At 36.5% G+C, this 23,942-nt stretch overlaps 1 protein-coding gene across 1 annotated transcript in view; it reads left to right on the top strand.

The window, feature by feature from the left end:
• Positions 1-19,160, top strand: part of LOC131027401 (triosephosphate isomerase, cytosolic) — a 31,854-nt gene extending 12,694 nt beyond the window's left edge. Inside the window, exons 6-9 of the mRNA XM_057957444.2 lie at positions 7,921-8,015; positions 18,284-18,362; positions 18,591-18,673; positions 18,790-19,160. Coding sequence (XP_057813427.1) covers positions 7,921-8,015; positions 18,284-18,362; positions 18,591-18,673; positions 18,790-18,837 — 305 coding nt within the window. The 3' untranslated portion in view covers positions 18,838-19,160. The remainder of the gene's footprint in view (positions 1-7,920; positions 8,016-18,283; positions 18,363-18,590; positions 18,674-18,789) is intronic.
• The last annotated feature ends 4,782 nt before the right edge of the window (positions 19,161-23,942 follow it).

Raw genomic sequence — 23,942 nt, 5'->3', positions numbered from 1 at the left:
ATGTGGTCAATGATCATGTCCCTGGATGCTTTTGACTCTTTTCCTTCATATCTCTCAATGTGAGGGAGAGGTCACACCTCTTCATTATGGGTGTCCTTTGGCAAGAGACACACTTTCACCATTAGCACCCTTTGAAAGAGTGCAACTCTTCATTATTCCTGCCTTTTGAAGTGACACAACCTTTCATAATCAGATCTGCACTTTCTGATTTTCAAATTCTTTCCCCCCAAAATGAGGTTCTCTTCTCCCTTTTATATCCCATGTTTGAGGGAGTCACAACTTTTCCTTCCATGTCTTTTGACCATTTATTAAATTAATAAAATCTTAATTATATTATTTTATGTTTTAATTTTAATTTTATTTTTATTCTTTTCTATTTTAATATTATTATTATTTATTATTAAATTCTATTCCAAAGTGGGGACATTACACACAGGAACAAATATCTCACAACTAAATATTCTTAAGTGTGTTAGAACAAGCTTCACATCTGACCACATCTCAAGTGGTGTCTTCTCTTTAGGAGGCCCATTTCTTAGGTATGCCAAAAACTCTTGCTCTAGACCAGAACTGCTCAACAGGCTTTTGAATCGATCCAACAAGGTTCTATGTAACCATCAGCCCTCCATACTATTGTGGTGTGTAGGGTGTTGTCCTTTGCTAACAATACCAGTGTGCTTGCAAAATGCCCCAAACTCCTCAGAGAAAAACTTCTCACAATTGTTTGACCTTATCACTTTAATTTACTTACCAGTCAGATTTTTAACAAGTGCTTTAAACTTCTTAAACCTGTAAAACACCTTAGTTTTTGTCCTAAGAAAATACACCTAAACATTTCTAGAATAATCATCAGTGAAATAGACATAGTACTAGGACTTAGCAATTGAGTGTATTCTGACAAGACCAAAGACATCACTGTAAGTCACTTACAGTATTTCCCTCGCTCTAATGCTTCTTGAAGCAAATGACACCCCTATTTTGCTTCAAACACACAACAAAAATCAAATCCAACAGAACAATTTGAAAGACCTTCCATCATATTTTTACTTAATAAGTTTTTTTAGTCTTTTTCTCCACATCAGCCAATTAGTGATGCCACAACAAACTTGATTTAGGTTCACTAACCTACACAATGTTGATGCCTCTAGCCTATAAAGAGTCCCATGGCTTACACCTTTAGCCAACACCAAATTGGTGCTAGCCAACCCACACTTTTTTTCAGAAAATGTGACATGTACACCAAAGTCAATCATCTTAGAGAAAGAAATTAAATTTCTAGAGAAACTCGGTGCATGCTTACCATCATAGAGTGTTCTCACTCTCCCATCCATGAAAGACAATTTGACCTTCCTTCGACCAATTATTCAAAGAGAGCTATTATCACCAAGGAAAATTTGGTCTCCATCATACTCTTGGAATCATATTATCGCTCCTTATGAGGGAGGTATCTTGGTATGATACCCCTAAGTCAATTAATCAAGAGTCATCACTAATAATATTAATAGATACAAATGCATCTCTAGCATCCTCATTAGCATCAAAGAATCTATTAGTGGAATTGTCCTCCTACTTGGACTTGGACTTCATCTTTATGTGACCTCTCTTGCTACAATTACAACACTTTACCTTAAGATTACTAGGAGACTTAGATTTATCCTTCTTTTTGAACATTTTATCCCCATTCCATTACTTACTCCTCCTATCCTTAGATCTACCCCTTACAATCAAGGTCATTAGAGGAATCACCCAGGGATCTTCTTGTGATTGATTCACTTAACAAAGCCTCAATTAATTATTCTAGTTTGGGTGAAGAACAGTTACTAATGATTGTAATAATCAAAATTTCCATGAATTAGGTAAGGAACATAATAGTAAATTGTGCTTATTCTTTTCTTTTATCTGGGATCCTATTGATGCTAGCTGACTCGGAATCAAATTGAAGGTCGAGATAATCATTGACTGGACCTTCTTTTATCTTCAAGGAACATAATTTCATTTTCAAGAAAGAGTTTGTTTACAAGACTACTTGACTGATATAGGGTTCTTATCTTTGTCCTCTATAAAAATGTAAAAGGGTCTTTCGACACTTCGTTAACACAAAATCTAAAATATATAGATGAATAATACTCCCAACTTTTTTATCCAAATTACTCAAATCTTCATTAGATATACTTATAGGTTTTACTAAAGAAGATACTGTTGTCCATTGATTTTTCTCTACCAAGAGGTCTTCAACTTTCAACTTTTATAATTCAAAGTTCTGACCATTGAATTTTTCAATTTTAGACTTGATGTGCTTGCCATGAATCTAATAATACATATGCTCTGTATTCTGACAAGTTTTGTCAAGGGCTCCCACTAGAACTAGTTATTCGTGCATGCTAGTGTTTCACAACAATTGAGGGTTACAAATTAGGTTATGACTCTAAATGATGTGGTCCTTGCCTATACAACATGCTTTAATACCAAATGTTGTGAATTTAATCCCTGTTATAGGCAATTGATAGACTATTGGAACACTTTAAGATTATGTGATCAAATTTAAGTTATGTTATACAATTTAATTTAACATTGAAGGAAGCACATGAAATATTATGCAAACTATAAATATATGAGATATATTTATATGGGATTACTTAAACAAAAACTGATTAGCAAAAGGATAGTAACAAGTGAATACATAGGTAAAGGATAGTCTCTCTTGTAGATTATCTCAACTCTCAACCTCTCAATAAGTTAAGAACACCTTCAATGTCAACATCCAACTGAACCTCATTCCATCAGTACAAGCAAGTAGATATAGCTGCCAAGACATTCCCATGGAACTTCGATTGTCTCAACTCTCAAGTATCTAACTGCCACATAGAAAATCAGCAATCGGACAACCATAACATGATACACCATATCACAAATTACATGAAATATGACTTCTCCACACGGGAAATCACTACATATATTAAGTTGCTATTGCTCACACTTGGTCAAAGTCTGTTGACTATTTTAATTTGAATTGCATACATTTTCCTGCACTACAACCAAACTATCCATGGCTTGTGGTAGTAGAGAAAAACGCTTGAGTGCTCCTAGTTGCTTGTGATATCTTTGAGTATCCCTTAGAACATCTCCATGCTTCTAGCTGTCATTGCATGTACTCCAAGAATGTTACATATTGACTTGCATTCTGCATTGTTATATGCATTCTAGAAACTAACCCAGATAGGTATGTAGTTGTGTGTTCTCCAAATGATTTGCGGTTGGAATTGTAACAACGCTAGACCTGGACAAGCCTCCATGTTAAGTTTCAACATCTAAAACTCACCGCAACTTTTCACAGCTCACCACAACTAATCTTGTAGCTATATTTACTAGGCTGCAAATAAACACTGTCAATAGGAACTAGAACAAGTTCAACTTCTCTCACCAGGAACCACATCAATAGTTCTTTGTAGGTGAATAGCACACCGATAGTTCCAACATCATGATCATTCAACTTAGAAGATAGTTTGATACAACTATGTTTCTACACAAAGCTCATGATATGACAACTTTTTTGACAACATAGTTCATGTCCTCAACAAACTTTGAAGACCATTTGACTTTAATTGACATATTCAACCTTAACCATGTCACTACTGAAACTCCCATTGAAAGTGATTTGAAGCTTCCATGATGGTATGATTCATATGCTCAACACCCTAAGGACAATCCACACACAACTCCATGCGATTGAGTTGTGCATAGAGTTGTATTCTTTGTAGCTAAACCACGGTCCTTACAAAAGTTTCTAAGCTTTTTAGAGATCAAGTTAAATCTGACATGTTTTTGTTTCCCATATTTAAAATGTTCATGGAAATCCAAATCCAAATGAGAGTCTTCAAGCCCCTAAACTAGTTCCTTCAACTTTGAGGCCCTAATACTTTTTTCACCTAAATCCTAGTATTTTATGCCACAATTTCAAAGGTATTGCAGTGACAATAGCTTGGAAATTTTTATTGGTGAAAATTTGAAATGTTAGTCCAGAAAGTTGAGGTATCTCTTGAATACCTCTAATTTCTCTTTGCCAACAACCCCTTTTGAGTCATTTCAAGGGTCTTCAGGGTGACATCTTGTTTTCTCTTCTTCTTGAAACCATGAGGTATTGTGGAGACACTTTGAGCCATGGAGGAAACACATCTACCATACATTGTGTCAAGAAGTTATGCCTCCATGGCTCAAAGTGCCTCCACAATGTATGGTAAGGGAGCTCATCAATCTAAATATGCATTCCTTTATCTGCAAGAGGCATCACCATGGTCATAGCTTTTCTCCTTTGTTAGTAACTTAGAGTCCCTTCCCTTCAAGGTGTCATAGTGGCAATAACTTGAGGCAAAACTTTGGCACCACCTTGACTCTCCACCCTTTGAGGTATTGTGGGGTTGATGGCTCAAGATGTCTTATAAGCAACAATTTTATCCTTGCCCAAAGCATCATGGCCTGGCGATAGGTTGTGTCCTTAACAAGACAACTTTTTTTCTTCTTTCTTTCGAAGGTGTTGTCTTGGTGACAGCTTGAGGGTTTCCTAGGGCAAATTTTTGGTCTACATGCCGTCCAAGATATCACTAAGGTGATAGCTTGAGGCATCCCTCAAGCAAACTTGTTTCTCCTTACAGAAGGTGTTGCCTTTGTGATTCTTTGCCTGTGCCATTCCTTTTGGTGAGCTTCCGCACTAGCCATGCATTGTGGAGACACTTTGAGCCATGGAGTAAACACATCTACCATACACTGTACTAGCACAGAGTTTGAACAAGGTCCCATACTGAATCCCCTTTGCTAACTCCAAATTTTGTCTCACCCTTTTGCAGCCCTCTTTGGAGAAAATAGCATGCACCTCCGCATCATTCATTTTACTCACTGAAACCAGGTTCCTTGCTGAATTCGGGATGTGAAACATTGTAGATAAGAGTTTTCACTTTTCCATTCAAAAATGACCTTTCCTTGGTCAATAAATTTGTGAGACATATTGTCACCCAAGTAGATTTCGCTTCCATTATACTTCCAATATACATTGAACCACTCTCTTTGGAGAGTCATATAAAAAGAGCTCCAGAATCAATAAGCCTTGCATCATCACATGCATGAGTTTCAGAAGATGTTAAAAGCACTTCTCTAGATTTTTCATTGGAGATTCTTGAATCAGAAACATCATCAGACCTGTTTTTTACCTTCTTGACTTTATATGACCAAATTTTCTGCAACCCCAACATCTAATCTTTGGATTTATTAGGAATCATTCTAGATGGTTTTTGTCCAAAAATTGTAGCCCAAAGATCTGTCAATAGGGAAATTTTTTCTTTGACCTTCCAAAGCTCAATATTCTGTCCATTAAATTTTTCTACATCCATCCTCTTAGATGTGCTTGCCATTTAATCTGTATGTACAGATTTTTATGCACAGCTCCTTCTGGAAGTAGAATTTAGTACCCGAAGAGTGTCCCATCTTTAAGAGATCAATCTTAATCAAAGTTTTGATATCGAATGTAAAGCAAATTTCAGGAATTCATTTTACAAAACTAGACATCAACTGCAGAAACCCTTAGTCAAAATAAACTTAATTATCAATGGGAACTTAAAATATAGAGTATAAATGTCAACAAATCTCAAAGAATATTAATAATGAACAGAAAATATAAAATAGCAAAGAGACTTAACTTAAAAATTTTTCATAGGAGCATTTATGTAAACAGCTGTCTTTGCAACCCTGGACTTCAACAACACCTCCCTTATGACTTGAAAAGAAAAATCGTTTGGATAGACCCTGGACAGCTCCTCCTTTTGGGTATGATAAGTTGAACACAGATGGTGCCTGAAGGGGCAATCCGGGTCAGGCTAGTATGGGAGGCATTGGTAGATATTCATATAATCTGTAGCCTTCTTCTTTCCTGAAAATTGGGACATACAACCAATAATCTAGCGGAGATCAAAGTTGCTTATAAAGGAATGCAATAGGCTCTCAAAACTGGTTGGCAAAAGCTTCAAATTGCATCTGACTCAAAGGTACTAATCAGCTTTGGCAAATAGCAAGAGAGTTGGGGAAGATTCAAAGCCTGTAGGACAAGTTTCAGGTGGTGCAATTCAGCCATGTTACTAGAGAACACAATAAAGTAGCAAATGGGCTAGCCAATGCACTCTTGACAACTCCAACCTTATTTGTCATGTTTGTCCACTCAAGGGTAGTCGACCAAGCTTCAAGATGATTTGAGGAAGATCCTAGATTTTGATTTGTCCCAATGAATTTTACTGTGTATCCTTCTCTCTATATTTCCTAGTCTTGGACTAATAGCTTTCAGGCTTGGCACAGTTGAATATGTACACTTTGATATTCATCTAATATGATGTTCTTAAAAAAAACCAGCCTTCAAATATGTGTCACTCACTATATTAGCTCAATAAAGAGATTACAAAGACAGATACTTTTACATGCAACCTCAAACGCTCAATTCCTTGCTTTTGAAGGAGTTCAGGCAATCTCAGCAGCATTGGCTTACACAAAGTCTTTTTTCGCTTTTTTGTCAATGCCAACACAGGACATATAGACTAAGGAGCATCGAGATGGAATACAGTATATAGTATATACACTCATCAACAGCCAAAGAGGGAGTTCAAGTAATGATTCTTCTTTTTCAAGAATCATTCCAACTTACATGTAACTCCTTTTTTTTCATCATGCTCTTACAAAGTATCATACAAGGCATACCTAACGTTCTGGATGGTAAGCTTTTTCATCCAAGGAATCTCATGGATTACTCCAAGGGTGGTGCCCCTTTTAGTGAGGAGCCAAAATCTACAACACAATATAAATATTAAAATGCTACATGGCTTTCAAGGTGTGGTGTACAACACACCTTACCAAATATCCTAACATTTATTGGGCACACTGGTTGCTTCTAAAATCAGTTAGCTGAACTGTTTTAAGAAACATGAATTGCCTTGTTCTTTTCCCTTCCAATCAGTTTTGCGATTTACATTTCAAGAAATCAAGTAAACTAATGCTAAACAAGCTATGATTACTGGCATTTCCACTCTATTGTTGTATGCAAGATGTGCAAATATAGATTTTAATTTTCTAAGCTTGGGTCTTGTATTGAATTGATTATTATATTTGGCATAAGAGACTATACTCCTTTTGTAGATCATTTAACTTGCATTTTAAGATGCATGTTTATTGGTCACTTTGACTTCCTATTTGCTACTTTCTTTATTTGATCTACTTGGGAGCAATTCCACGATCATTGTCGTAATTGGTGATTCAAGTAAAACCTTATATGTCATCTGTTGAGTCTTCAAATGAAGTATCATATGAAATAAGTGCAAATATTGCACTTTCTTTTCCAATTTATATTGATTTCTGTTTTATGCATTGGAGCAAGATATCATGTAAATGAGATAAAACTTAGTTAAATTGGCCAGCTCAAATGCACAGTTTGTGATGATTGCATGGCTCTGACTGTAAGCTTTCTAGAGCTTCTTGGTTGTTTTTGATTTGGTGCATTTCCCCTTTTTGGGGTAACCATTGGGTTAGTTGCCACAACGGAAGGCTATCTTCCTGCCAAATTCATCTTGGATTTGCATTCAGTGTTGTCAGTTGGGGTATGCCACACCCAGTGTTTTAGATGTGGTATTTTTTCTAATTATAAAATCTTATTGTGTCACCCGTGGTTGGAATTGTCTTCTACTTTGCAAGCCCATTTGCTTTACAGCTTGAGCTCTCATCCCATTCAACATGGTTTGAAATTTTGAATTGCTTATTTTAAAGATTTTATCATTCAAAAGTTAATTTGTCGTTGTTCAGCTTATCATCCGTTTTGTCTCTGATATTATTAGTGTGCTTTGTGAGTGGTTTCTCATCTTGTTGCTAATAAATTATAGGAATATAATTGTGCAGAGAAGGTGAAAGACTGGAGTAATATTGTTGTGGCATATGAGCCTGTTTGGGCCATTGGCACTGGAAGAGTCGCAACCCCAGCCCAGGCTCAGGAGGTAAAACCTTCATATCCCAAATGCTTATTATGGCAGTGGTTACAAATTGTGATTAGTTAACTTGCAAGAACATCGTATAATGTTGAAATAAGAAGACTAAAATTCAATTTCAATACCTCTAATCCTCTCACTGTATGAGATTAACATGATAGGTATGGTTGTCTCTAACTTATAGGGTTTTACAGCAGCATATATACAAATATTGCTGAAGAGACATTTTGAAGTAGCAGAGAAAGTAGTAAATCTTATTGGTATGTTGAAACTTAAATGAGCTCCATTGTCTGTAATGTCTGGGAATCATTTGTAAGTGAATCAACACTGATGTCTATTATTGTCATCTGAAATCTCTAAGCCGAGGAGTTGGGAAATGCATCTAAAGGAAAATCGATAATTCCATGAATTTTGCAATGGTGTATTCCAAACAATACTTAGTTCTCATAATTCCCTTATGGCTAGATTATAACCTAAAAACTATTCCTCAAAAGAAAAACATTCAAATTTCAAAGCAGGTAACCGTAAAATTACTAAATAATGTGGCATTTATCATCCCATGGTCAGGAGAGCACACTTTAGACTATTACAGAATTTGATCATAGGGATTATTTCTACTTAGGACTCTCTCTTACTAGCTGCTGCCCTGGAGGTTCCTGTACCCCTACTGTTACAGCTCTGGTACAAGTGCCTCCCAGGTATCTCCCTTGTTATGTTATCCCTTATCTTGATTGGGAATGTGTCAGTTATGGTAGTCCTGCATACTGGGACATACCCAGGCAGGACTTGATTGCCCAATGACACACATAATAAAAACATATAAAACAAGATTAAAGACATAACCAGGAAAAAAACACAATTAATTAATTTAAATTTGTATGCATGAGCTGCATGTTGGAGCTATAATGGGAGCAGCTGTGCCACTAATTCTACTACATCTGGTTAGAATGAGCTAATTTCTGATTTAGAGTGTTCTCAATGAAAAGCTATATGATCATTTATGATTTTATCCATGTAATCCTTGAGTTTGACTGTCACCACTGACCATTTTGGTGTTATGAACAGATAACATAAAACTATATGATATGATACATGTCTTATTTGATATCTTGAATTATGCATTCTTGGTAATGCTTGTTTATTTTATGCATTTAACGTTAACATTATGGAGATTAAGAAACTTCTAGAAAAACTGTTAAGGAGATTTTTGTATCCATGTTCCAGATCATACTTCGTGATCTATCATGAAGATAACATAAATGAGTTGAGGATTACAAGATATAATATTCAATATATAATAATGCCAAAGAAGATTGCCAAGAGGATTGCAGATTTAGCCTTTTTGTTCCTTATTTGGTGCCATGAGCACTATGTATTGAAAGCTATATCTTGCAATTCTCAACTTATTTCAATTATTCAATGTAGCCTTAGGATGTGTCCCTTGGGCATCTACTTAGATGCCCCCTCATATAGGGGACATCTTGGGGACAAAATGTCTCCTCCCCATGCCACATTTCTTTTTTGGAGACATCCCTCCAAATTGGGGGATATCCCCCTATTGTGAACTCAAGCGGTCCTTGTGAAATATATAGGTTCAAAGTCAAACACAAAGGTTCTGAAATTCAATCTCTATCCAATAAACCAATCAAAGGATGAGATACAAGGCTTGGACAACATACAATATTAAAATATGAAACTTATATGCAAATCTGAAAATTAAGTTGTCTTAATATGGAAATAACATGATTAGATCTTTTCTTCTTTATTATGCTAAAAATCAGCCTTAATATCATGCTTATTAACACCACCTTATGTGAACTTATTACAACAATAAAATAAGAATATCATCACCATAAGATAGCAGCAAAGAGGCATGAATCAGCAACACAAGAACATCACCTAACACAGGATTTGTGTGGAGAAACCCTTGGGGGAAAAAATCTCCACCAAGAAGAGAGGTCAAGTATGCATTATCAACAAATAAATGTTATTACAATACATTCACTTCCATTTTCATCTTTTCTTCCAACATGGCAGCACCTGTGTACTTGTGAACAATCTCCTTGTGCCTACCATTTGTCCTTGGTCCTACCATTTTTCCCTGTTCCTTCAAAGTAACTATATAGTTAACTGTTCCTCATAAATTATACATCCAAGGAGTTGAATTTATAGAATGGCAAGAGCTCCAAAACCACCAAACAAGGTGTCCAAAGAAGGCTATTCATTCCAAACGATACCGATCCTTAGATTACCTCCATGGAAGTCAAAAAGACATTGATTTTGGCTCCAATACTTTCCCTCCAACTTGGGTGCCCAATCTTGCAAGATAAACATTACATTAAATGATGGAATACCAAGAGAGACATGTTGCCTCTTCCAAGTGTCCACTCGGAGCCCAAAGGTCACTCATTTGTCCATTTCCCTTGTCATTAATTATCCCATTTTAGGTGTCGATGTGGGAAAAACAGTATTAATTATTTGTGTTCACAACCCACCTTTACTGGTGCTAGTGGATTTTGTTGATGCATTTTTTAGACACCTCTCTTACAAAATAAAATACCAAAGTATTTTACCCTCTCTTGATCAAAATCACCTCGGATGCTAAATATATGATCAACCAAGACGACTCCAAGGTTCCTATTGCAGGTCTTGACGTGTGGGTAAGCTCAATGGTCGATGTGATATCGCTGGAATCACAAGGGGACATACGTTGCATACGAATGCTTGAATGTTTGAACGTTGCTGAAACATGATCATCTGATATTGCAATCTTGTGATGTTTTCTCTCTTAAACTAACTTGAATTGAAAAAAAGGACAAAAGTAGGAAGGGTTTAGGAAGACTAATCTACTCCTAGGAATGTAAGAAGTAGTGAATGATTTGGTGAGACTCAACTAGGCTTTGCTTTGACATCAATGAACAACTCCGCAAAGCTAGTGCAATCTTCTAAGGTAAATATATGATGTTCAAATTGCCACCAACAATATAGACACCATCAAGGCAATGCATATCAATGTGTGAATAGCAATTGAAGTTAAGCTTGAATAAGGATTCTAGTTGACCACCCAAGGCTAGTTTACAATCAGCAAACTGCTAGTAGTATGGATATGTGAATTTCACCATTAATCACCTACTAAATCTTCCATTCATCTAATCAACATTAAAGCAAATGAGAAGTAGAAACCATGCAACTTGCTGAAACAACTCATTTCACCATATCTTCAATGAAAAGAGTATATTCATTTACAAGTCTTAGCAACAATTTCTTCTTCTCCTACTCTACTTTAACTTCTAACTTCTAATCTATCTATTCTCCTAATTTCTAGCTCTTCAACTATTAACCCTTTACAAATGAGAGCACTGAGCCTTATATAGAGGTCCCATTACAATGAATGGCTCAGATTGATTCAAGATCAATGGCCAAGATTACAAGATAAAACCCTAATTAGGGTTTGTTACAACCACCATTACATTGGCCAATGAGAGACGAGGATAGGTAAGATAAATAATATTTGATGTAGCGTCATGTGTCACTTGTTCCATCCTTGAACAAATGCTGACTTGGTACCTTTTAATTGAATGAATGGTGATTTGGATGCCACCTCAACATGCCTTGTAGACTTAATCAATTTGCCTTGAACATTCTTCATGATGTTTGGAATTCCTTGTGATCATTTCTTGGATTTGTCTTTTCTCATTTGTTTACCATCATAGTGAAGTTTTCCTTTCCTCACGCTTGAGCTAGTCTTTTTTCCAAATCGTGCCTTTATCTTTTCTTGAATTTGAACCTTGATTCCTCCTCATAGCATTGTTTGAGTTTCTTCATTCTTGCATTTCACTTGCTTGTCATCTTGGAGCTGATCCTTCATCATTTGTTGCTTTGAAGTGTTGAGCCCTTGGTATACCTGCAAGCTGGATCCTTTGTCACCTCAAGCCTTGATCATCATGCTTCCCTTGTAGCAGACCTGCGAAACAAACAAATATTGAATCAAACACCTATGGGATAAACTTTGTTTCAATCTTGGTGGGAAATCAATCCTTGTAGGGACTAATTCAGTCCTTGAAATTTATCACTATCTTCATGATCATTTTTCATGATGGAAATTCGAAGGTCATAGGGACTCTTGCTCATAGCAAATTTTACTTCATTTTGATGCCTTACCCTTGGAGTGGAGAATCGATGGGTATAGGGACAAAATCAGTCCTTAGTAAATTTTACCTTGTAATGCTTTCCATACCCTTGGGTGGAAAAATCGAACCTCATAGGGACTTTTGGCTCCCAACTTTTGTCCCAGCTCGTGATGGATAATTTGAACAATTAATTTTCCAGAATTAACTTAGGTTCTGATTTCAATTGATTTTTAGCTTGCTAAAATCAGAAAATTGGAACTATGCAACACCGATTCTGGAAAATGTGAAGGTCTCAATCTAAATTTGGAAATTTTGCCTTACGGAAACTTGATTTTTTAGACTTAAGAAAGGTCTGATTTTAACGTGTAAGTCTGAATGTGATGTCCCTTTTTTGACTCCCTTGGAAAATTAGGACAATTTCCTAGATCCTTCTTCTTGCTTTATCAAGATCCATGCAAAGATCCAATAATGGAAGATATACCAAATACCATGTCTGGTACAAGCAATAAATTATGTTATTGATATGTATTTCTGGCAGCGGTGCGCTTTGCAAATATGAATACAACTTTGTGCGATATGCTACTATCTCAGATTTTGACCTCTAAGCTTGCAAAAGCAGTTATGGATATGATGCCTAAATGTACCTTTTAGTATAAACAATCACGACATGTATTGCTCCTTCTTGACTGTAACGTCTGATTTGCAAAATCTATCAATTGGAACAGATTATAATCTGAACACCCCTCGCTGGTGATATATTTTCCCCTCTGATGATGTCTTATCTATGTGCACTTAACTGGGCTGTTTGAGATCTTCTGTATAATTACCAACATCAGCAAATAGGAATGTATTTATATGAAGTCTAATGTCAACCTGAAGTAGTGCATGGAAAGATCTTCTCCACTTTCTGGGACTCTCGCCACGATATTCTAATGATCAAATATTTCCACCATATTATGCCTAATCCTCCGCCTTGTCTGAATAAGGATCAGCACCAGCTTATAGGAATGTGGTTTGCTGATGTATAAGAGTGCAGAATGACCTTTGCAATTTTCAGTGAACTCTGGCACGATGATTTAATGGACGGACTTATCTGGTGTTACACCTATAAGGTTATAGTTCATAGAACAATCCAATAATGGCCGTAGATGAGATCTGAGACTATTCCATACCCCTCCTGGAATGAACATTCATCCTTCTAAATACCTTATGGACTGAATGGACATACCTTTCCCTTAGACGAATCTCTTCATGAATAATTGTTTATTATCTTAATCGCTGTTAAATACTGTCTTAACAAGATTACTTTCATACTCTCCATCTTCATCATCCACGATAATACAAGTATCGAGTACAAGAGTGTCGCTGTCTGTAACTCAATAATAATTCTGATTCATTGCTCATTACACTGTTTGTCATGGCCACATCTCCTAACCCGTCGAATAGCTGCAATATACTCCTGTCTGCAATCATCGCAATTCCACTACGAATGGTGGGCACGGGAAGTGTTTGAATGGGTGTAAGACAATTCGCAGTCTTCCCGTGTATTGAAGACTACATTCTATGGTTCCTTGTTTCTTTTATACATGTATGCAAAGGCAGACAAATTTGACATGTGTCAGATTTGGTCTGCCACTAGGTGTTTATTAATAGTTATTTAATAGTAATTGATATTGACTGCAAACCAATATTTTATTTAATAACTTATTATTATAAAGATAAATGGTTATTAATAATTTATTATAAAGGTAAATGGTTATTCATAATAGGTTACTACAGAAATTAATGGATGATTATTCAATACCAAATAAGTGTATTGATATTTAATTTACTTTAATTTTTATGTTTATTCTTTTGTATTTTAATTTTTATTATCATTATTATTATTAAATTATATTTCAACGTGGGGACATCACACTGAAAATGCCCTTCCAAACTCAGAACATGAATGATATTGCAACCCAGTTCGCTGTTCAAATCTGATTTTTGAGTCTCAAAGGTCTGAAAATATGTCTGAAAATCATGCCTTATCAGCTGAATGTCATCCTTTCACCTGGGCGATTCATGTTGCTGATGTAATCTTTGTTCGCTGGGCTGGAAATGGTGCATTTTCCCTTTGGGATGCTAGCTGGTAATTTTGTTCTCAGCTGAGCTCAAAACGTTTTTAATGGTGGTACAAAATCATCCTCGATGATGGTGCCACATGATCTTCAATGGTGGCGCACTCTCCCTTAGGCGATATCAATCTCCTTCACCCTCCAGCCGACTTGGAATTGGATCAGCAACTCAATGATATTTTAATGCTTGCTGGCCTGTGTTTATTCAGCTCTTCACCTCTTGCTTTCACTATATAGTGCATGTGTGATAAATAACAAAGTTACCTCAGAAAAGGGGGAAAAATGATATGCATTGGGACATTTAAACTTAGCTTTATTTTCCTCCTTGTCTGTCCACGAAATGGAATGGTGGAAAATCACTCTTCATGCGGACTGATTTTCCTTCAAATCGTATTCATTTTGCATTAAGAAACTCATTCAATCATGCAAGGGGGAAAATCGATAGCCATTGGGACTTTGTTTTTTACCATAAATTCACTTTTCCTTTCATATTTCCTCTTAAGTGGAAATCCTTTAGTCATCGGGACTGATTGTCCTTAAGAATCTCAAGTTATTTTTGATCTCCAGCCCCTTGGTGGAAAATCGATGGTCATCTGGACACTTAAAGTTGTTCAAATCCTTGCAAATCAGCCTCAAGTGGAAAATCGACCTCCATCAGGACTCAACATTGATGTTGTTTTTGCATCATTTAATCATTTTCCCTTCAAGTGGAAAATTGATCCTCATTAGGACTCGTGATTTTCATCTTACCTTGGTCACTTTTCCCTCAAGTGGAAAAATGTGGGTCATCAGTGCTCACTTTCCTTACACATTTTCACTTTTGTAGGCCCAATGGAAAAACAACCTCCATCGGGACTCATCATGTCCTTTGTTTTGCCTCGTGTGGAAATTCTCTAGTCATCGAGACTTTTCACAATATCACTTTCATTTGCTTGTAAACTTAGTCTTGGAGTGGAAATTTGACCTCCATCAGGACTTTTCTTGTCCTAACATTAAATTGGTACCTTGATGCCCAAAATGGAGTGGACAAATGCTCTCCATCGAGACTTTATGCATTTTCATCTTGATTGCATAGTGGAGAAACGCATTCCATCGGGACTTTGCCAATTTTCATGCTTTCTAATCCCATACTTAATCAATTTCATCAATTTATGTAGTGGAAATTCTATTTCTATTGGGACTTAATAAATTTTCCCAAATTTTCAATGGTGGAAAATAGAATTCCATCAGCACTTTGTGCATTTTTAGGTTCATTTCACCTCTTGGGAGTGGAAAACAACTCCTATAGGGACTTTTAGCATTTTCACCCATTTTTACATCTTTTTCCAAAAATTTAAATCTTTTTGCTCATTCCATTTAAGGCAAAACATAAACTTGTCATTCCAAAGGACAAACTAACTGACTTAGGCAACTTCAACACACTTGTAACTAGACAATTTTCTCATTTCTGACAATATCCCTCTCTTTTGATCTTGACACACTAGACTATTCCCCTCTCATGAACAAAGGTTAAAACTAGGAAACTACTACTAAACTAAGACAACCTAAGCAAACACCTACCCTAAAAAGTGAAAAAAGTGGGGGTCCCCATTTGCAATGGGGCAATGTGTGAAAACGTCACAACAGAACCCATCACCCCTCATGAATGTATTACAAATAATAGTGAGAATAAATATTTCCAAATGTTTTCCCAATACACCTTAGATGCCCTAGGACACTTTCCAAGGATGTTGGAACCATGCAACATGACATAGAATTTACAGGGTAGATGGCACCTTAATCCTGACAGTCCTTGACCCCCCTTTGACAACTGCACTTATTGGGCTAATCTCTACATATCACAGACATTAATGCAAAATAAAAATAGCTTAAAAAGAAAACCTAGGGCCTTCATGGGAGAGTCCACGAGGCCTCCCAAGATAAAGATTTGTACTTTGAACATCCAAAAAACCTAGTCCATTTTCACTTTATCGTTTCATTAATTGCACTTTGCATTTTTGCAATTTACTTTTGCAACTAAGAAGAAGATGAGAAATAGAGAATAAAGCAGGAAGGTATATGAAGGACTCAATCCATCCATTTATTTTAAAATTTCTTTGCTTTTGAATATATAAGTGAAATAGGTTTTGAAGGGCCTTGGAACCCATTGCAACCAGCTAAGAAACGACAAGATTATAGCAAAACAATAACAAAGAAATCATAAAGCAATGATCCCAACCCACCCAATGAATAGAAACGAGAAATGAGCAAAAACAAAATAGAACACTTGGACATTAAAGCTTCTTCATTATCTCTGTTCCCTTGAGCTCTTGTTGGTAGAAGTTTTCATGCAGCTGCGTGAAGTCATGGACATCTCTTTTCCCCTCCTAGGATTTCTTCTTATGGGTCTTGGCCCTAGCACTGTTACCCACATTGACATTCTTACCACGTACACATTGAACATTGAGTCCTCCTGTCGTTTCTTTTAGTTTCTTAGTGAGGATTTTAATCTTCATGGCATTGTTTTGAATGATACACTTGCTGTCTTGAATCACTTTGTGAGGGTCTGGGAACAACGCCCCCAGTGGGGTTGAGGGGCAGTCCCCCTTGTGGGGTCCAAGGGCAGCACCTCCAGGGTCGCGATATAGGGCATGGTCAAGGGGCAGATACCCTGCCACCAAGACCAAATTAAGGCCTTAGAAACCACACAAATCTTCACTGTATGCCATTTTTCACAATTTTATCACTTGTGAGCAAAATTAGGTGTTTGGTGCTTTTCTTGTTTATAAAAGTTTTTAAAATCATATAAATTTTTTAATATTAGATGAAAAAAACAAAGTTATACTCATTTAGGTGAGTTTTTCATGAAAAATCATGAGTTTTTATCAAAAATTGCTGCGAGTTTTCCAAAAAGGTGCTAGTAGCTTTTGGTTTGCAAGTACTCTGCAACTTTTTCAACTATGTTTCATTGGATGATGAATTTTTGAGCTTGTTGCTCAAACCAGCAATGTGTATCTATTCTCGGCATTGCCATTGTGTCCTTTGATGGTAGGTTGGTTCTTGCCACTTACTTTAAGCTCTTTTGATTTTAGGTTGGGCACACATTGTAGGATACATTTCAGTTTAGTAGTTCCAGTTACAATTGGTTTTTGAGATGTTCATTGGATGATGAATTTTTGAGCTTGTTTTTGATTAAGAAAGCAGCAAGAACAAAGGTGAAGAGAGACGACATAACAGGGGAACAATCCCCGAAGAAACACAGTTGGACAGGCCAAAAAAAATACCTGTCAAACCAGCAACAACCCAGAACCCAGGAACGTGTAACCTTTTTTGGCATTGCCATTTGTCCTCTGATGTTAGATTGCTTCTTGCCACTTACCTCTTTTAAATTTTTAAATATTATTTTTACTAGGTGCCAGAACATCCCTAATTTCTATGAAAGTTTTTCCTGTCCCGAAACCCCATTCTCTCATTGCCTTTTCCCCTCCTGGAAACAATGATGTTATCTTGATGATGGATCACAGCAGGTTATCTGAAACATTGATATAAAATCTCCACAGTTTTTTCTTAAGACTTTATGTTCTTAGTTCTAATTTCAGTGACTCTGAAAACCTTACAATCTAATCAGTGTTGTGGATTTTTTGTTTTTACTTTTTATATTTTAATTTTATTTATTTTCAATGGACATACACAATTTATATCGAACCTTTCCTCAAAGAAATTGTGCATCTCCGCACTCTTCATCATACTAGCACCAGTACCCTGGTTACTGAGCTAAGGATTTATGGCATCATTTTCTATGGTGCTTTCTAATTCCCATATGTAATTTTCTATAATGTTTGTAAGTGATTTTGCATGTGTTATGTGCATTATTGGATGAAAAGAGGCGGTGAGAATATGGATTACATTATTATATTTGGTTCTTTGGCTTCTTTCTGTCCGGACAGAATGAAAATTTAATCTATTTTTTGCTTCGTTTCATTCATATGTTTTGTAAACCTTATTCAATCTTACTTTTCTTGACATAATGCTATTCAATACTTCTGCTCAGGTTCACTCAGAATTAAGGAATTGGCTTAAAGTAAATGTTAGTCCTGAAGTAGCAGAATCAACCCGGATTATCTATGGGGGTAAGTTGTGTTCTCTCACTATTTGTTTCCTTGAAATTTGAAAGATTCTTTCTTATCATCACCATCATCTTCTTTTTTGTCAAAAATGGAAAAAGGAAACTTGATCCTCTTCGCCATTGTAGGATGATATGTTTTTGCATACATTATGCAGAATGCATTTCGTACAATGCTAGTCTGCTGCTTGTTTTGCTGGAATAAATACAGTGCTGTTTGTCTTGTAACTCACAGGTTCTGTGAATGCTGGAAATTGTGTTGAGCTGGCACAACAGCCTGATGTTGATGGATTTCTTGTTGGAGGAGCTTCTCTGAAGGTTAGCTGCTTACTGTTAGTTTTCTTTCTATCTTTGATAAGCCAAGGTGATATTCGAATCCTTCAAGTTTGCACACTTTTTATTCTGACTAGTTTGACTGTCCATTTTTTCTGCAGGCTGAATTTGTGGATATCATTAAGTCAGCAACTACCAAGCAAGGCTAAGTTTTAGGGCAAGCTATATATATTTTTCACATTCAGTATGTTAGTAGCAGTCTATCATTGTAAGACATAATATTTGTCATAAAGTTAGACGCTAAGGGCATATGCCACACGATTCTGTTCTTATGATGTGGCAAATAATGTAAAGGGTCTATTTTGTATGGGCCCCATACATGCTATCTCTTGCAATGCAGTTTCCAATGTATGCTCTCATTTTTGTCAATGTTTTGCCTGAAGTAACAAAAACATTACACGGTGAGTAGATGTTTTCAACTTCTCATTCATGGAGAATCAAAGTAACTAGAGGAAAAGATTATTTATTTCAAGGTCCCGACTTTTGTTGCAATCAATTATGTAAGGCACTAGGTAAAAGTATACACTTGGAAAAACTGATTACCCTTGTAAAAAAGTAAAATGTCTTATATTTTTAGAATTTGAATTTTCATCCTAGTAGTATTTCAGAGAAACTCTTCTGTAATATCCAGAGACAATTGTTACTCGAGTGTTTTCATTTTGGAGTAAGACAATCCATTAAGGATGGCATTCATAACTTTTATGTGAGTTTAAAACTTGGCAAGTCATTTGTGAAATGTTTGTTTTCAAGAGATTTTGATGCAACCAAATCACATTTAAATCAACATTCTCAACCTTACTGTTGTCACCATGTTTTGGATTGATCAAATTATATATAGAACAATTTAAGTTTGCCTTTAAATCCTAGGCAAAAGTACATCATTGTGACCAGTTGGCTGCTTATTCTTACCAGCCACCTTGAAACTTCTAAATTGGGAAGGTTATAGTATAATCAAAATAGGGGTGTTTTCCTTCATTGATTGGCAACATTTATTTTTGTCTAGATTATGTAGTATGCTTATTCTTACCAGCCACCTTGAAACTTCTAAATTGGGAAGGTTATAGTATAATCAAAATAGGGGTGTTTTGCTTCATTGATTGGCAACATTTATTTTTGTCTAGATTATGTAGTATGGTGGACATCCCTTTTTGAAATTGTTTTTTCATAAAAGACATGAGTTCTTCCCAAGTGTTCACCAAATTTGATGTAACATGTCGAATTCAAGGTTCTATATAAGGGGATGTTTGGTTTTGTATTATGTGGACACCCACATCTTACTCTTAAGCATCGACATATTCAATAAAATTTTGGTTCAATATTTTCATGATCCACTCGTAAATGGTCATCAACCTCATCTTTCATTTTGCTACCTCATTGTCTTTTTAAAGGTCCATCTTCTATGATGCTACTTTGCAACTTCGCAGGGGGTCCTCTTGGTTTGTGTCTTCTCCGAGTGCCTTGGCCTTTTGACTAGTCCCTTCCTAGCAACTCAACCTCTTTGGTTGGTTGCTGCCTTAGTGGTGCTTTGCCATTTCTTTGGTTGGTGTTTTATTGGCCATGGTATTCCATTGATTGGTGTGCTCAACTTTTGGCCTTATTCTAGTAGACTTTTGGTCGTTTCTCCCGCTTTTCAACTCCTTTTTTGTTTGTTTTGATTATGCTTCATAGTTATGTTCCTTGGGGTTTCAAAATCTTGTTATTGTTCCCAATTCCTTGATCATGATGCCTCTCTTTTCTTTTGTTTGTACTTCTTTGTTGTGGTAGCTCATCTTGCTTTAGATATCATTCGTTGCTTGGCAACAAATCCCTAGATTGATTGGATCTTTGACACTAAGAGCCTACTTGTTAGCTTTGGGTTTGAGGTCCTTGTTTAATTGTGCATCTATCCTTGCCATGATCCTTCTTTTCTTTTGCTTGTCCCTTCTTTATCTCTCTTTGCCTTATTAAGTATCCTCTTGTGCACTCGTACAACTCCATGTCCTTCCTTTGTGGCTGCCACCTTTTCTTGCACTCTTCTCTTGCACACACACACACACACACACACACACACACACACACACACATATTTTCTTTTCTCGTGTTTTCCTTGTGACCTTCTTGCTCTTTTTCCTTAATGCATCTTGCTCTTTGTGTGTTTCTTCATTCCTAAGCTTTGTAGGCTTCTTCATCTCCCTACCATAGTCACTCTCAATAATGGGCCCTAATTGTACTTGGCGCTATGCCACCATTTGCTCTTTTCTGGGGCCTCCTTTGTGTGCTCTTCCTTTACTTGCAATGCTCCCCCATTTTTGATGGTCTAGTTATTGTACTATTTTGAGCACTTTATAGTTTGAGGCATTTGTCCATATGCCTCAAGATTGGCAATTTAACTAAATTGCCTTAATCCAATGATATACCAAGTTGCCTTAAGATTTGATGCATACTTCTATTTGTCTTTGCATTGGGACCATCTTCCTTTGTGTTGTGCTTCACATCTTAGCGTATGCCTTTTGTGCGCTTCATTATTTTCCTTAATTGCTCGTCCTTGGTTGTTTTTGTGTTCTTCGATGCGTGTGACTCCTTTTTTTTGATGATCCTCCTTTTTTCCTCTCCTTCCTTAGCCCTCAATTGTGGTTGAATTTATTCAACTTGAGATGCTTTTGCATCATATTCCTTAAGCAAGCAAGGAAATGAGTCAACTCATTTGCTCTTGGTTGTCCTCTACTTAGGCCTATTCCTATGGACCTCCTTGCTTTTGGTGTAGTTTTGCCATGTTGACCTTCAATCTTCTCTTGGATTGAGGCTTTTGTTTACTTTATTCCATTTCTTCCCTTGGCATGGCTACCTCAAATTGGTGATTTGATCATGAACCTTTGGCTTCTTGTCTTAATTTCTCATGTTTGATTGCCTCTAGGGTTGAGTGCATTTGTTTGGTTGCCTCTAGGTTTGTGCATTTGTTTGGTTGCCTCTAGGTTTGACACATTGTCAAATTGCCTCATTGCTTAGAGCTCTAGTTTTTGGTGCGGAGCCTAATTAATCTCCAAGTGAGAGATTGTTGATATGTGGCAAGTGATCATGCCGTGGGGGAGCTTGGGGCTCGCCCTTAAAACAAAATTTCATTTATAATTTATCATTGTGAATCTTGACTGTTTATCAGTAGGTCATAGATAACGGTGGATATTTTGTGCACTTTTGTTTGTCCTAGAAGACAACCCTATTTTCCGAAGGCATTATAGTATGATTGGATATATCACATTGTAATTTGCTCTTCACTGGATAATTGAAAATTAGTGGACATTTGTTTCTCTAGTGGATACAACCCACATTGGGTGAATCATGTTAAATCTTTGTGTTATTGTATTTTGTAATTTTTGCCTCTGTTATTTTGCATTATATTTAATATTGTTTATTGTTCTAGTCTGCCTTAAAACCCTAACATCTACTTGATTGCCATGGTCTAGCAGATTTGCCAAATTGCCTCACATTGACATTTTTATCGATGAATTGTCATAGATCTTCCTTCCATTGTGCACTCACCTCTTTGTCTCATTGGGTATCCTCTTGTGCACTTGCAACATGCCACTTTGTGTACTTCCTTTATGACCACTTTTTTTATCTTGCACTCTTTGCGTACCTCCCTTATCATTGCCTCTTTTTCTTGCACTATTCTTTTGCACATACTTTCATTTGTGACTTTTTGCTCACATCCTTTTGCTCATTCTTTTTCCATATTATGTCCTCTTTGCACGTTTCTTTGTTCTTGATCTACTTCGACTCCTTTTCCTCCCTAGCACAATCACTCCTAGTCATGCATCTGATTGTCTTTGCTACCACTCCACCTTGAGCTCTTCTTTGGGCCACCTTTGCATACTTTTCCTTTTCCTTGTGCTTCTACTATGTATACTCTCTCAATATGGCGATTTGTCAAGGTGCGTCAAGATCTAATGCTTGCTCCTATTCATCCTTGTATGGGAACCATCTTCCTTCACTTTGCTCTTTTCTCTATATTGTTCCCCCCATCCAAGTGCTTGCTTGCCATGTGCTCCATTCTTTGGCAAACACCTCCATTTGACAATCCTCCTCTTTTTGTTCTTTCTCATTTGCCCTCAATTATGGTGGACTCTATTCAACCTAGGACTCTTTTGCATTATAATGATTGTCATTTAATAGGCAAGTATGTATTTCAAGTAGTTTTTGACATTGATTTTTTTGAACATATTAAAGGCCACATCTTCATATGCTAGTTTTCAATAGGGTCATGACCATGGGTTAATGCTCCAAGTGGGTGGAGAATCAAGCATTGGAATATCATAATTTTTGAGGTTATGCTTGGAGATTGTGGCTATATTATTGTTCCTTTTACTCATTTAGAGGTTTGGAAAAACAAAATTACTTTCAAGTTGGTTCCATGTTTCTAAATTGGGTTGTCTTTAATGAAGCACTTTTGGATTGCAATTGTTTATTTGATTGGAGTTTTGATTAAGTAAAAACAAGTATTTGAAAGGTACCCGAACCTTTTACAAGCCAGGAGAACAGAAAAGCATAAAAAAGTGCCTGATCACTTCAAAAAGTCAAAATGAACCCACTGGATGGGCACAACTTAAAACATCATTACATAATTACATAAAACTCGGAACAGACAGCAACATGAAAGCAAAAGACAACAAAGAGACAGAACCAAGGACAACAACTGGAACTAAATACTATTCAGGATCTCCTCAGCGTGAACAACCATTTGTTTCATGTTGTTTGTTGAGATCTTCATATCCTCCAGCTCACGACCTTATTCTTTGTGTTGGCTCTGGTCCTCCTTTCATGACCCTTCTCGTTCACCTGCTCTTTATCACCTTCCTTCTCTGCATTGTTTTCGTACCTGTTGATAAAGATGTTCATGTTGTCCACCGAAGATTTAAGAATTTGGAAATTTTGATCAGCAAGCTACTTGACATTGTGCTCCAGCTTGTCAATTCTGCTACCAAAATCTTTCAATTTGTTGTCTATTTCCTTTCTATCTCCCATCTCATTGACCTTTTTCTCCGTGGCTAAGATTTTTCCAACCATACATTCAATAGCTTGTGCATTATGCAGAACGACCACTAACTCTTTAACATGCTCTGCCAAGGGCTTGTCACCAACTGTAATTCTTGCCATGGCCTGTGTATCTGTTTTCAAACTATTAATATCCTTCACCAGAGTAGTGATGGTCTCACATAAAGCCTTAATGGTATCTTTGTCACCACTATCACTTTGACCCCCTTTTTCCTCGTTATGCAGT

Source organism: Cryptomeria japonica, chromosome 1 (assembly GCF_030272615.1).
Source record: "Cryptomeria japonica chromosome 1, Sugi_1.0, whole genome shotgun sequence".
Lineage (NCBI taxonomy): Eukaryota > Viridiplantae > Streptophyta > Pinopsida > Cupressales > Cupressaceae > Cryptomeria > Cryptomeria japonica.
Note: the sequence above shows the minus strand (reverse complement) of the source record. Positions and strands in the feature narration are given on the sequence as shown.